A 13,595-nucleotide genomic window follows, 5' to 3' on the forward strand; every position below is an offset into this window, starting at 1 on the left:
ACCCACTCCCCCCTTCTGTACCTCCTACCTTTTCCTCCTCCTCCCCAACCATTCTCGGGTAGGGTACTTGGGCTCCAATCACTCAACCTTATGACAACCTGTTTGTTTTCCAACTGACCTCCCCATTTCACCAACCACTCCCTGGCTCTGTGCTGGGGGGGGGGCAGTCTGGGCCCCCTGGCTACAGGTTTAGTCACAGGGCAACCACTAAGGTCAGGAAAGGGAGCAGAAAGCAGGTTGGACAGTAGCCAAGAAGCCCACCACTACACACACAACCCGCCTCCCTCCACTTCCCTACTTTCCTCCAGCCCTACTTTTGGAGGGGGAAGAAATAAGAAGGCTTCATAATGAGTGGACTAGGCTCTAGTTTTGGGCTCCCTCCTCTCTCCCCCATCCCCCACTTCCCGGAATAGCCCCACCCTTCTTACCGCTCCCCGCCTCGTGTTCCCCGTGTTTCTACCCTGAAACCCACATCCCCGCCCTGGCTGGACTTCCCAGAAGCCTGAGTTCCTTCCTTAGCTAAGGGGGGGGGGGGGAATTTCCACTTAAAGGACGAACCCTAAGGTCCTTCGCAACCCTTCACCTCAGTGGCAGCCAGCCGGCAGCGCGGACTCGAAGTTCCTGCCCTCTAGTGGTCACCACGAGTCTTGAGGGACCGACCCTCAAGGGTCGAGGGGGCTGCCCCCGAATGGAGTGGAGAGGGGGGTTGAGCAGCATAGCCCAAGTGGGGTCAAAGATCCTGGGGAAGCTAGACCCAGGTGAGAAGAACAATGGCCTGGGACGGAGCAGGAGGAACGCAGAGCGCAGTGGCGGGGCTGGGAACGGTAGGGGGGAGCCTCCAGAGCTTCAGGTGGTGTCTGCAGGAAATGGCTCTAAGTGGGTGGGGTCCTGAGGAATGTGGAAGGGGCCTGGAGGTATGTGGGAGGGGACACTGGAATGTGGGAGGGGGGGAAGTTGGATATTTAGGAAGCCCAGAGTGGGTTGGACTGCCGAACAAGTTTTAGGGGGTACAGAACTTTCAGAAAGTAGTATTTGGGACAGGTATACATGTAGTGGGAGGGCAAAGTCGTATGTAGATGTTGGTAATGAGTGAGAAACGAGCGGTCTTTTGAAGGGCTGAAATACTACGGGCCCCGGCCTTTGGGACCACAGCCCCCCGGAGTTGAAGATCTCAGGCGAGATTCTGCGCTGCTGGGCTGTGGTCTAAGCCCAAGCAGTGACGACTGTACTGGAAAAACGATTCTCAGCTCTGACGATACGGATTGGAAAGCATTTTTTTTTTTAAGATTTCAGGGCGGCGTGGGAATGGGGGAGGGCGGGGAAGCCCTGGTCTTGAGACGCGGGCTCTAGTGCCGTCCCGCCCGACCTCCAAGGAGCGGTTTTGTGCCGCGGTGGGTGCCCGAGGCGGGCTCGGGACCCGGGCAGGGGGGCGGGGTTGCGGTGCGTCAGCGCGCGGAGGCCCGCGGGCTGGAGGCGGGGAAGGCTCCCCATCCCCGGGCGGGCGGGCGGGCGGGAGAAAGTACAAGTATCTAAGTGGGCGGTCCCAAACCTCAACTACCGGAGTTGCCAGGCAACTGCCATTCAGTTCCGTTGCTGGGACACGCGTCACCATAGCGACCGCTCCGCGCCGCTCAGTCTGAGTATTTAAAGAGCAAGCGCGCGCAACTCCCAAGCGTCGGGAAGCGGCCTTCGAGGGTGTTACGGTCTCTTCTTCTCCGACCCCCCCCCCCCTTACCATCCCTTTCACCTTTTGGAGCGCCAAGTCTTTGGCCGGCCTTTAAGATGAAGCCAACTCCTTAAGGCGCCCTGGTCCTTGGGTTCCCCCCGCCCCCGGGCGGGCGGGAGGGACGGGACGCGGTGCAGTGTTGTTCTTTCCCCCGCCAATATTGCACTCGTCCCGGCCTCCGGCCCCCTCGGCCCCCCGGCCTCCCCTCATCCCGAATGAGGCAGCCCTCCCGCCTTCCTGGTTGTCGATCCTGGCTAAGATAGACTGGAGTGTCGACGCTGTCACCGTGAGTAAGTGGGGCTGGAAGGACTTTAGTCATCATCCGACCAGTAAGTACCCCATCCTTCACTTAACCCTATCTGGCACCTTTCTCTCCTCCTCCCCAAACTCACACAAACTTTTCCCTAGATTTCTTACAACCTACCAGCCTTTCTCTTTTACCCCCTCAACTTTCTGTTCCCCACCATATCCTGGGGAGGGGGGGAATCCCTAAAATAAGCAATTGCACTGGCTTAGAAAACAACTGGAACTTTATGGCAGTGGGGCTGTTATCTCTCCTGGGGTTAGTACCTGAGTAATACCCCTTGAAAATTTCCCAACACCTGAACTATGTGGTCACTACCCCTCTGGGGCTGAACTTCTGATGGGTGCCAGAGGAGGGTCTATTTGGCTGAGGGGCTATAGTTTAGATCCCAGGGTCTCCACAATGGACCCCAAGGCCAAAGGGTCTCAAATCAGAATTCTGAATCCGGTGGCCACCTCCTCACACCCTTCCCTGTAGTAGCTGCCTCCGGAATGGCTCAAAGTCCTCAGGCACTGTATCTGAAGAAAGGGAAAAAGGAAGGTCAGAGGATGTGGCTTTCCCAGGACATGAGAACAGTCAGGTTGATCTTGGTTTGGAGCCTCACCATTGCATCGGTACTGGAGATTGGACCATATGATGTTTTCTTGGGAGAAGCAGAACACACCAAGACGTCCTCCTCGCATGGATGTGTCGATGATTACCCCAGAATCCGCCACTAGCTGGGGACCCTCATAGAGCTTCACCCTGTTCAGGATGAGGGGCATCCAGTGGTGTCCTTTCCTCTGCCTTGTTCATCCCCAGCCCCCACCCCCTTGAGCTCACCCATCCTGAGAGAAGGGAGGGGAGGAAGGAAAGGGGAGGGAAAGGGGGTGCTTTTTCTCAGGCCAGGGGCCCCTAGCTCTTTGTCCAGCCCCTTTTGCATCTCAAAGCACCAGCCACATTCCAAGCGAGGATTGGGTTGCCATGACGATGAGCACAATGGGCTGGGGGGTGAAGTCACCCGCTTCCCAGGCTCTAGTCCACCCCCCTTTATCCCCGGCCCAGGCGCCCCACAGTCCAGGGCACCTTAAAGAAGAATCAGCCCAGACCCTTGGACCCTGGGCTCTTAGCCATGGAAAGTCCAGCCTTGAGGGAGATCAGTTTCCCTTCCCTCCATTAGTCACCGTCATTAACTAGGGAGCATACTTGTCCGAGGGAAATGCAAACTTATGGACAAAATGCTGAACTGTGAGATCTGGGCCTCTGTTTGCTCTTCTGTAAATGATCCCTTCCAGGTCAGAAGCTGATGGAACTGGTTCTGTCCGGGATGCACGACTTAAGCTGCTCTACAGATTCCCAGAAAATGGAAAAGGCATCTAGCTTACCCAATGCCCTTGTTTCACAGAGGGCATGTCTATAGTGAGAGGGAGATGGAAGGAAGTAGCTGTAGTCCCCACTAAAGAATTATGCCAAGGTGAGGTCACTGTTGAGCCCTAGCTACTGAGGGAAGGAAAGGACTGAGCCTGGGGCCCCACCCTGTAGGGCCCAACTCCTCTCCTCACCGAATGTAACCAACTTGGGGCCGATGCAGCAGCTGCCAGCGATAGGAGGTCTTGTCACGCCAGCCCACATTTCGTGGATCAGTCCACAGAAGTCGGACCTGATCAGGGGTGTGGCCAGTATGCCACAAGGCATTCCTGAGATGCTCACCTGGACCAGTCACCGATGTCACAGCCTGAGGATCATTGGCAAAGACAGTAATCAACCACATGATTAGAAGAAGGGCAAGAAAAGTTTGGTAAGTGCCGGTGGAAATAGAAGTCAGGGTGGTCAGAATTCTCCAGAGTCCCACAAAGCAGGCATCCAGGCAAGGCCTTTGGGTAAAAGAGTTCCCAGTCAGGCAGTGGGGGAGGCTCTGAGGTTGGATTGGAAGAGAGAGCTTTGGGGAAGGTTGGGGAAACTGGGCAGCTGGGGTACCTTGAGCTGCAGGCCAGGCTGAGCAACGGCACGGAAAGGTGTGGCCTGCCAGTAGGTCTGCTCTGTCTGCTTCCACATGACCACATAGAAGCGTCCACTGTCCTGGTAACTGAAGAGAAAGCCTGCGTAGTCATCGTCAGTGACTGTGTTTACATGGAAGGTGCCTTCAAAGTCCACACCATTGAAGGCTGTATATCCTAAGGTGGGGATGAGAGAAAAGTTAGGGGCAGCAAAGATACTGGTGGTCCACTGTGGGGTGGGGAGTTGGGAAGGATGCCAGCTATCTTTATGGCTAGCTTACTTCACTGCCTTTTCTCTCATCTTTGCCTATCTTCTCCATCCTCCCCGACCCTCTTTTATCCCTTTCATTTGGGAATTATATTGAACTAGGTATCCTTTACATACCGACTGCCAGGCCAGGGTCACTGTTCATGGTCTGAACAATTTCCATGCCCTAGGGGTTGAATAAAGAAAAAAAAACAAAAGCCCTGATCCAAGTACCTGATTCCCACCACCACCACCACCTCTGGACCTCATCTAGTGATGTGGTCTTGAGTGTACCTGCCCAGCCCACATCCCTGAGTACCTGATTGAGTACAACCCAGTTTGGGTCAATCTGAGCATCACCTTCAGGATCCAGGACGACAGTCTGATAGGCACGAAAGTCTGTGAGGGTTACCTCTGCACTTTCAGGACACACATCCAGAGGATCAACCACTGCATCATTGTCAAAGTCATCTTCACATACATCACCAACACCATTACCTGGGTGGAGTAAGACTAGGTGTTCATGAAGTCCCTGGTCAATGACCACTGTTATCTCTTAGATTTTGCATTTCTAACTTTTTCCTACCTTTCCTTGAGCCCCCATAGGACCTGCTGCCTCTCCTTGAACAAAGCTTGTACCAGTCAAACCCCCTCTGATGCTTCAGCCTTACCATCTGAGTCCTTCTGATTGGGATTGGGTACCAGACGACAGTTATCAGGACCAGGTGGTACATAATCTGGGATGCCATCATTGTCATCATCCCCATCACACTCATCTCCAAGTCCGTCATTGTCTGAGTCTAACTGGGAGCTGTTTGGCAGCTGTGGGCAGTTGTCCTTAGTGTCCTGATGTCCATCCCCATCGCTGTTCAGAAGAATAAACAAATAAAGGCTCTAAAGGTACCCCCACCTTCACCTATCTTCTGTGTAAGAGTTTCTTTGGGGTATCCTGCCCTCCACCCAACCAGGTCCCTGCAGACAGAGGTGGTAAGGGTACAGCAGTAGGAATAGGGGATAGACTATGAGAATAACTTCCTGCTCAATAGTTGTACATCATAGAGGCAACTGAGAATGTACTAGAGGAAAGTAAAATATTTCCTGAAGCCTTGCAATTCTTGGCCAGGACTCTACCTGTCTTCATTAGTGTCACACACATCACCCACCAGGTCGCTGTCTGCATCTGTCTGAGAGAGTGGGGCCTGATCTCACCATCTCTTGATAACTCCAAAGAAGGTGACCCCTTTCCCATCCAGAGGGCTGGGGATTCATCCACCTTTTCACCCACCCTTCTCCCTCTCCCTGCCCTTGCCATTCCTCTGTACCTGGGTAGGATTGCTCATTTCAGGGCAGCTGTCACAAGCATCTCCCACTCCATCCTCATCCCTATCTGTCTGGAGTGGGTTGGGAACTTTAGGACAATTGTCCAGTCCATTGGGGATGCCTAGAAGACAAAAAAAAAAAAAAAAAAAAAAGCACAAAGTTGTCAGTAGAACATGTCCATCACTTCTAGGTTGGTGAGCTTTGTGTTCTTACACAGAGGACAACTGCTCAGAAAATCTGCCTTTGCCTTGTTTGATCCTCTAGCCTCACCCCCAACGCCTATTCCCTATTTCACATTTCCATCAACTGCTGCAGCAGGTAATCACCACCACATCCAGGCCAACTCCCATAAGCATAGTTCCTCAGTTCTTCCCAGCCTCCCTGCCTCACTATTACCTGTCCAAATTTCACAAGTCTCCCAGCCACCCCCCCTTAACCCCAGCCTGCACCATCCCCATCCACGTCGTTGTCACAGGCATCTCCTTCTCCATTGCCATCTGTGTCCTTCTGGTCATTGTTGGGAACATTGGGGCAGTTGTCACAGGCATCACCAAATGAATCTGTATCTGAGTTCTGCTGGTCCTTGTTAGGAAATAATCGGCAGTTGTCCTGGGTCAAAGGGGTAAGAGGTAAGGGGTCAATGGTCTCCCAAACTCTCCTTGTCTAAGATAACTATCCTGTAATCGTTGGGATAACTAAACTGGTACAGTTCCGCCCACTCGGCCTCTATGTAGTTTGTCTTATCGTAGGAGCCATGTTTAGGCTTCCCTAGTGTAGAGTCCTGTGGCCCTTCCAGAAAATCACCAAGGACTAAGATGACATAGGATTATGAGGTGCAATGAGAGACATAGCATGAAGAGAGCAAAGGAGCTAGAAGGGGCGTATGGTCTGGAAGCCACCTCAACATTCTTGATCCCGTCCCCATCAGCATCATCATCACATTGGTCCCCCACACCGTCATTATCAGCATCTTCCTGCCCAGAGTTTGGTGTCAAAAGGCAGTTGTCCTGCAGTTCAGAGGAAGGAAAGAAATAAGTTCTAGCCTAAGCCAGTCTGGGGTTCCCCACCTCATCTGGACCCTGGCCCCCAGCACCTGCTTGCAGTGTTTGTTGTTATCCATGCAGGGAAGCGCCTGGTCTGGGTAGCCATCGATGTCCGTATCAGGTCCACACACGTTCCCATTCCCTGCCCAGCCCACATTACACTGGGACAGCAGAGAAAGTAGTAGTTAGTTTGAGCTGGCACCCCTTCACTCCACTCTTGTTCCTGCTCCAGAAACTATTCTCCCTACTACCATTTTCCTTTATGACTGCCCTTGGCCCAATCTCTAAACAACTTCACTAGCCTTATCCATTCCTACAGAGGTAGGTAGGTGTGTGTGTGTGTGTGTGTGTGTGTGTGTTCATGTCTGTGTGAACTAGGGTCTAGGTACTAGGCATTAGCTCTAAGCTTTTTGGCTCAAGGCTAGTGCTCTACCACTAGAGCCATGGCTCCATTTCTTTTTTTTTTTTTTGTCAGTCGTGGGGCTTGAACTCTGGGACTGACCGCTGTCCCTCAGCTCTTCAGCTCAAGGCGAGCACTCTACCATTTGAGCTACAACGCCACTTCCGGTTTTCTGGTGGTTTACTGGAGATAAGAGTCTCACGATCTCTCCTGCCCGAGCTGGCTTTGAACCCCGATCCTCAGATCTCAGCCTCCTGAGTAGCTAGGATAACAGGCGTGAGCCACCAGCGCCCAGCCCATGGCTCCATTTCTGTTTTGGGAAGTAGCTAATTGGAGATGTGAGTCCCACACAGACTTTCCTGTTCTGGGCTGGGAGGTGGTCAGTCTCCTAAGTAGCTAGGATTACAGGCATGAGCCACTAGCACTCAGCCAGATTTACTCCTTTTTGCAAATCCCAAGCTAGCTCACCTGGCAAGACACTGCACCGTTGCGTTCAAAGAGACAGTGGGCATGGACATGGCAGGGGCTGTGGGTTGGGCTGTGGCAGGTCCTTGCTGGGAGGCATCCCTGGCTCTGGTTGCCCAGGAAACCCAGGCGGCAAGGCCCACATTTGAAAGACCCCTAAAAGTGGAGAAGTAGAATCAGCAAGGTGATGCGCAGGTGGTTAGGAGCAGCTCCGTGGAAAGCAGCATCTCCAGGTTCGCAGGACAACCATCTCAGGTAGATGAGAGCCCCATTTTTTTTTTAAATACTGAAGCTTGGGGCTGGGAAGGTGGCTCAGTGGTAGAGTGCTTGCTTTGCATGCATGAGGCCCTGGGTTCGATTCCTCAGCACCACATAAGAAAAAGCCAGAAGTGGCGTTGTGGCTCAAGTGTTAGAGCGCTAGCCTTGAGCTGAAGAGCTGAGGGACAGCGCCCAGGCCTAGAGTTCAGGCCCACAACTGGACCCAAAAAAAAATAAAAATAAAAAAAAATAAATAAATACTGAAGCTATGGCTCCAAAAAGGTTACTTAAAGGTCACAGCTAATAAGAGGCTAAACCTACAATTCTCAGCCAGGTCCATGTGAACACCTAGTGTGAGTTGTGCCCTAGGAAAGAAGGACAGCAGGAAATTTGAGGAGACGGTGTTACCCATTCCCACCTCCCCAGACATATGCAGGGTGCTCAGCTCACCACAGTGTTGGTACAGATGGAATTTGGGTCACAGCCACCATTATTACCATCATTACATTCATCAATGTCATTGCAGACCTGAAAGAGCAGAGTTTGAGTGGAACTAGACCTATGGTGGATCTCACAGATACAAAAGAAGGCAGTGAATCCTATCTGTACACTTGGATATACCCAGACTCAGCTCATAAAGTCATTATCATCCCATTTATCAAGTGTTCTACAAAGCCAAGATCCCTTGCCCATATAATCCAATCTGACCTGTTTGCTGGCCCTGGCATAGTCGATGCCCACACCAGACACCTGGGTGCCCTTGTATCCTCGAGGACAGGCCTCACAGTGGAAGCCAGGCATGGTGTTGATACAGCTGGAGCCAGGGAAACAGGGATCAGCATGAGCACACTGTGGACCAGAACAAGAAGAAAGATCAACACTGGGAAACTGATCCTACCTAAGCCTCCCTCCTTCCTGCCACTCCCCTAGTTCTTTCCTTGTGAAGCCCTCTATCTCCCTTCTGTCTTCTTTGCTGGTCTTTGACCTCTTCTAAATCCCAGGTTCCTCTGCTTCTGATCAGTATTTACCTTATCCCACATTAACACTCCCTTGTGGATTGTGCCCTCCCCCACCTCATTGATGTCATCGCAGTGAGTGCCGTTGCCCTGCAGGCCAGGGGGACAGGGCCCACAGCGATAGCCTGGGTACTCGTATACTTCCATGCAGTCCACACCTCGAAAGCAGGGGTTGGGGCTGCAGTGGGAACGCTGTTCATGGAAACCTGGAAGGTGGACATAACCACCCAGGAGTCACCATTCATATCTGGGAAGGAGAGGCCAAAGCCTTGGGGGTGGGAAGCACAGAAGCCCTCCCCTACTCTCCCACTCACCGCACACCTGACACTCCATGATAGTGTTTCGGATGAGGGACATTTCCTTCACCTGGAGGATGGGTAGCACTCAGCTCTCAGCATCTTCCAGCCCACCCCAGAATTACCCTTGGCTTGCCCACTCAAACCTGATCTCGAATATCATCCCGTAGCTCCACAAGGATCTGGTTGAAGATGGTGAGTTGGGTGACCAGTGCCTTGGTCTGTTCCCCTGTTATCAGATATGGAGAGGTTTAGAACTGGGACATTCACCCTTGGCCTATCTGGGCAATAAGCATGTTCATGCCTGAAAAAGATCCCCATATCTGACTGAAGAGGAATTAGCTGCTAAAGCCTAGGTAGGGCCTCCTCCCCATTCTCACCCCTTCCACCTCATGATCAACTTACCTAGAATGGACTGCAGTGCATTTGCCACTAGAGAGAAGAAAACATGGTCAGGAGATAGGCTGATGAGGAGGGGGAAGGGAGAGAGGGGCAGAGCCGGAATATCAATAAAGTATTGCAAAATAGGAAAGCAAAAGTGACAGGCAAGCAAGGCCAGTTTTAGCATTTTTATTCTTTGAAGATGTTACGGTTGGAACCCAGGGCCTCAAACAGCTAAGCAAGTACTTTACCACTGGCCACATCACCAACTAGCACCAGCTCTTTATATCATAGGAAGTTAAGCCCCAAATTCTTGTTCCCAGGCACAGTAGTCACAGGAGACCAAATAAAAGTACCCAAAGCAGGGCCAGGGCCCCAGTATTCCATTTCCTCCCTGACTCCTAAGCTTCTATGATGAGAGCACTTCTCTGAAATATCTGGGAGATATGAATGTTTACTCAGGTTAGAGCCTCCAAGCGTCCCTATCAGAAAGATCAGACAGGCAGGCTCAGCGCCAGTGGTTTACACCTGTAATCCTAGCTACTGAGGAGGACGAGATCTGAGGATCACAATTCAAAACCAGCCTGGGCTTTGAGATTCTTATCTCCCACTAACTACCAAAAAGCCAGAAGTGGAGATACAGCTCAAATGGTATAAAGCTATAGTTATAGCTCAAATGGAGTGGAAAAAGCTAAGAAGCAATGCCAAGGTCCTGAGTTCAAGACCCTGTACTGGTGCACGCACACGCGAGCACACACACACACACACACACACACACACACACACACACACACACACACACACACACACACACACACACACACACACACAGAGACCAAGCAGACAGCAGCCAAGGGAAGCTATAAAAGATTTGAAACTAGCACCTCAGGCAAGACCCTTGTCCCTGAAATGTCCTCAACAGTTATAATCTTCTCAATTTATCTTAACTTTTTTTCTACCTACTCTAGTAAATTGGGTAACCTGAATTGGGAGATTTTTGATTCACAATGCTTAGAGTCAGGGGTGAAAGATTGGTACAACAAGTCAGAAGCCCTAGGAATGGGCAAGCCAGAAAAGTAGGCGTTAAGGAGTTTTAAGATCAAAAGGAATAGGAGTCACCAAAGATCACAATGGTCTCTGTCATCTCACAGGAATTACTGTGTTACCTGCACTGTGGATTGACTCATCACCTTGGAATGGGCACTCACTCAGGGCTCCTACCCGAGCCATTGACCCGCCCAGAATAATTTTCATCGATTCCACAAAGCCCTGTGGAAGTAAGTGAAGCCCATAGCAAGTAAGGTGGGAGGGTCTACCAGTTCCTCCCCAAGACTGGTAACAACTGTTTCAACAACACTTAGAGGACCCTCCCCCTGCTCACCTGCATCCTCAGATAAGCCTTCTGTCCTGTCTTAATCTCGAGCCCACTGACCTCTGCTGGAGGAATGGGGGCCAGTGCTGGAAGGCCTGCATATTGGTCACCCAGTTTGCAGTCCACATAGAGTTGCAAGCCAGGGCTGGGTCGGGATGGTCCTCGAAGCCGCAGGAGAGCCGTGTGTGTGCGCCCATCAGCCAGGCCTGCTTGCTGTAGGTTCACTGCATGGACCTTGCCATCCTCCCGCTGGTACCGCACCAGTACTGCCCAGGAGCGGAGGTCAGTATGGGCCCTATCTCCCATCCCCCATGGTCCCAGTTAAGCCCTGGATCAACTCTTTCAGAAACCTATCTCTAGGAATACCATCCCTAATTTGGCTCCATATTTCTCAACCTTGTACATAGTAAGTATAAATGTTTTCCAATTTGGTTTAGTGACTATTATTTGAAGTCTTTGGTGCACCAGATCACCCTATCCTTTCCTAAACTGGCCATTGAACTGTCCCAGTAATGCGACAGTATCACTGCTGGGACATAGATGTCTTACCTCCCCCTCTGAGCATCCTCAAGTACAACCTCCCATCCCTACCTCCTAAACACCCTATACCAGGTGCCCCCTTGTGCCTGGAAAAACCTGATCAGACCATGGTCCTTAATGGAACTTAAGGAAAATTAGAAGGCACTTGGGAGTTGGGGATGAGGGTCAATGCTTAAGGGGACCACCAGTGCATGAAAGGAGATGCCCACCAGTCACCTTTGTTAATCTTGCCCACAACAGAGGCCTCCAGCCATCGAGTGTTGTCTTGGCGAGAATAGAGGCCAAAGAGGACACCACCTTGCTTGGGGGGCAGGCGGAAGGTAGACAAGAGGTAGATGTCCCCAGCAGTGAGTAATGCTGTCCGGATCTTCTCGGCCACAGCTACCATCTGCCGGGACTCGCCTACAGTCAGCAGGTCAATGACTGGCCAGGCATGGGTTATCAAGATCAGAAAAGAGAATCAGTGCTATGACCTGCCCTCTCCCCAGAGCTCTTAAGGGTGGAGCATCCCTAATCTGGACCCCCACCCCTACCCTAGTCCTCTCTCACCATCAGGCAAAATTCAATTATTTTGTTATCAGAGTTGAAGTGTAGTGGTTTATAGTGGTTATTCCTTTCTCTCATTATGTACTATCTCCACAACTCTGGAGGCCAGACGCTCCAGAAATACAGAAAAATTACAAAATTACCCCATGAATTAAAGATGTCCCCACCAGATGGCGCAAGGGAGACACTGTCCTGATTGATCAGACCCAGGAGTGGCACCTGGTGCCCACAGTACAGAACTGGTTTCACTGCTGGGTTTGGCTCATTCCCCACCACAGTGCCCCTCCTTCTATCCTGGGGGCTTATTTGAATAAGACCAGCTGCCCACTGAGGTCTCTGACCCTCCCACCATCTGGCTTTTCCCTCCGGGAATGTAGGACCCAGCTTCTCTGCTTGCTGTGTCCCAGCCAATCTGTGGTTTCCCTTCTAGCCAGTAAAGAATCTTTGCCTGTGTCATCTGCTCCAGCTACCTCTCCCACACCCATGGGCCTATCCTACCACCAGACCTCCGGGAGAGCCCAGTACTTTCACTCTCCACCCCAAACTGTCTTTTGGCAGCCAGGAGCCAGGGGAAAAGGGGGAACAAAGTCCAGGATCCATGATGCACCCACCTTCAAGCTGTCCTCCTAGACTGTGGAGGCTCTGACACAAACCCAGCCAGGCAGTCCTAGCATCCAGGTCCTGAGTCCTCTACACTGACTTCATGTTTGATTTTGACCAATTCACACATGTCCACCTCTCTGGCGCCCACTCCTCCCACCAGGCCATAATTTCACTAACTCTAAGTAGTGTAACTGTTTTCTCCAGCTCAATTTCAAGACTCTAACTCTCTCTCCTGTCCCATGTGTTTCCTGCTACCTGGTCTAGGGGTTAAAGAGGATAGAGTCAGGCTTACCCTGCAGGTCCTGACTGGCAGATGCAAAAGAGCAAAGAAGGAGAAGAGCCAGGGCCCCCCGAAGTTCCAGCGCCTCCATGCCGCTCAGCCGGCTCACTACCCCTGGCAAGCAGGCTGCTGGGAGGGGAAAAGGCTAGGCGGAGAGCAGGAGCAGGGGGGCGGAGGGACAGAGGGGGGAGATGAAGGAGGGGTAGCAGGCGGGGGGGGGGGGGGGGGGGGAGGAGGAGGGAGGGGGGGCTGAAACAAAGAGCTGCCAATCACCCTAGAGGCATCACCAGCTGTGGGAACCAGGAGCACTGGGAAAGAGTCTTGGGGGCCTCCTGCTCCTCCCTAATGGTCCTCTCTCCCAGGTGCCTCCCTTCTCTCCAGTCATCCTGTTTTTGGGGGCCTCATCAAACAGCACTACCAAATAAATGCTACTGCTTTCTGGAAGCCGCAATTGGCAAAGGCAGGAACCCCTGGCATGGATAGTGCCAGACAGTGGGCATTATTCCACTGCTGGCAGAAAAGAATGCCAAAGGAGTGGCTGAAACTAGCTTGCTTTGGTGCTTGGAGGATGTTGGATTCTCACATCCTCAAAGCGGACCAAGTGCTCCTTCTTAGGGGTCTGGGGGAGGGTTCCTGACATGTGCCTGTTCTTCCATTTTCCCTCATTCCCAGAAAAACTCAGGAGCCTGGAAGTGTCGGATGGGAACTGGTCAGTGAGGCTGAAGCAAAGAAACCGAGAAAGAGGAAAAGGACATCAGAAACATGAGCAGAAAACCAGGGGACAGACCAGGAGCTAGGAGTAAACTGGGAAAAAGTGTGGGC

The 13,595-nt window shown here is 52.0% G+C and overlaps 1 protein-coding gene and 1 long non-coding RNA gene across 5 annotated transcripts; one reads left to right on the forward strand and one right to left on the reverse strand.

Moving 5' to 3' along the window:
- The first annotated feature begins 1,732 nt into the window (after positions 1 to 1,732).
- LOC138821592 (uncharacterized) lies at positions 1,733 to 5,172 on the forward strand. Its single transcript, XR_011370170.1, has 3 exons — positions 1,733 to 2,055; positions 3,305 to 3,807; positions 4,860 to 5,172. It is a non-coding gene; the product is annotated as an uncharacterized lncRNA (long non-coding RNA).
- Positions 2,459 to 12,875, reverse strand: LOC138821591 (thrombospondin-3-like). 4 transcript variants are annotated; one of them, XM_070013985.1, is made up of 23 exons: positions 12,786 to 12,875; positions 11,561 to 11,767; positions 10,814 to 11,070; positions 10,599 to 10,701; positions 9,457 to 9,483; positions 9,198 to 9,280; positions 9,070 to 9,121; positions 8,813 to 8,961; positions 8,448 to 8,588; positions 8,190 to 8,267; positions 7,485 to 7,637; positions 6,667 to 6,777; positions 6,473 to 6,580; positions 6,023 to 6,182; positions 5,576 to 5,694; positions 5,385 to 5,437; positions 4,925 to 5,118; positions 4,573 to 4,751; positions 4,392 to 4,440; positions 3,987 to 4,183; positions 3,572 to 3,744; positions 2,635 to 2,774; positions 2,459 to 2,548 (listed from the first exon to the last, which is right to left on the reverse strand). In XM_070013985.1, exons 1-23 carry the CDS (start codon positions 12,862 to 12,864, stop codon positions 2,490 to 2,492), a joined length of 2,871 nt encoding a protein of 956 aa, XP_069870086.1. In that variant the 5' UTR covers positions 12,865 to 12,875; the 3' UTR covers positions 2,459 to 2,489. The 4 variants fall into 4 exon arrangements, with proteins under 4 accessions (XP_069870086.1, XP_069870088.1, XP_069870090.1 ...); XM_070013987.1 differs by having other exon boundaries at positions 12,502 to 12,838; XM_070013989.1 differs by lacking the exon at positions 9,198 to 9,280 and having other exon boundaries at positions 9,077 to 9,121.
- Positions 12,876 to 13,595: the final 720 nt, after the last annotated feature.

Source organism: Dipodomys merriami, unplaced genomic scaffold (genome assembly GCF_024711535.1).
Source record: "Dipodomys merriami isolate MVZ:Mamm:240054 unplaced genomic scaffold, mDipMer1.0.p SCAF_92, whole genome shotgun sequence".
Lineage (NCBI taxonomy): Eukaryota > Metazoa > Chordata > Mammalia > Rodentia > Heteromyidae > Dipodomys > Dipodomys merriami.

What these genes read in the sequence shown, in the direction of transcription:
- LOC138821591 (XM_070013985.1), bottom strand. Translation starts at nt 12,864, where the DNA reads ATGGAGGCGCTGGAACTTCGGGGGGCCCTGGCTCTTCTCCTTCTTTGC. An exon ending in TGTGACACTAATGAAGACAG is followed by an intron (nt 5,119 to 5,384) that starts GTAGAGTCCTGG and finishes TCTTCTGAACAG; the next exon opens with CGATGGGGATGGACATCAGG. An exon ending in TGACCCTGGCCTGGCAGTCG is followed by an intron (nt 4,184 to 4,391) that starts GTATGTAAAGGA and finishes TCCCCACCTTAG; the next exon opens with GATATACAGCCTTCAATGGT.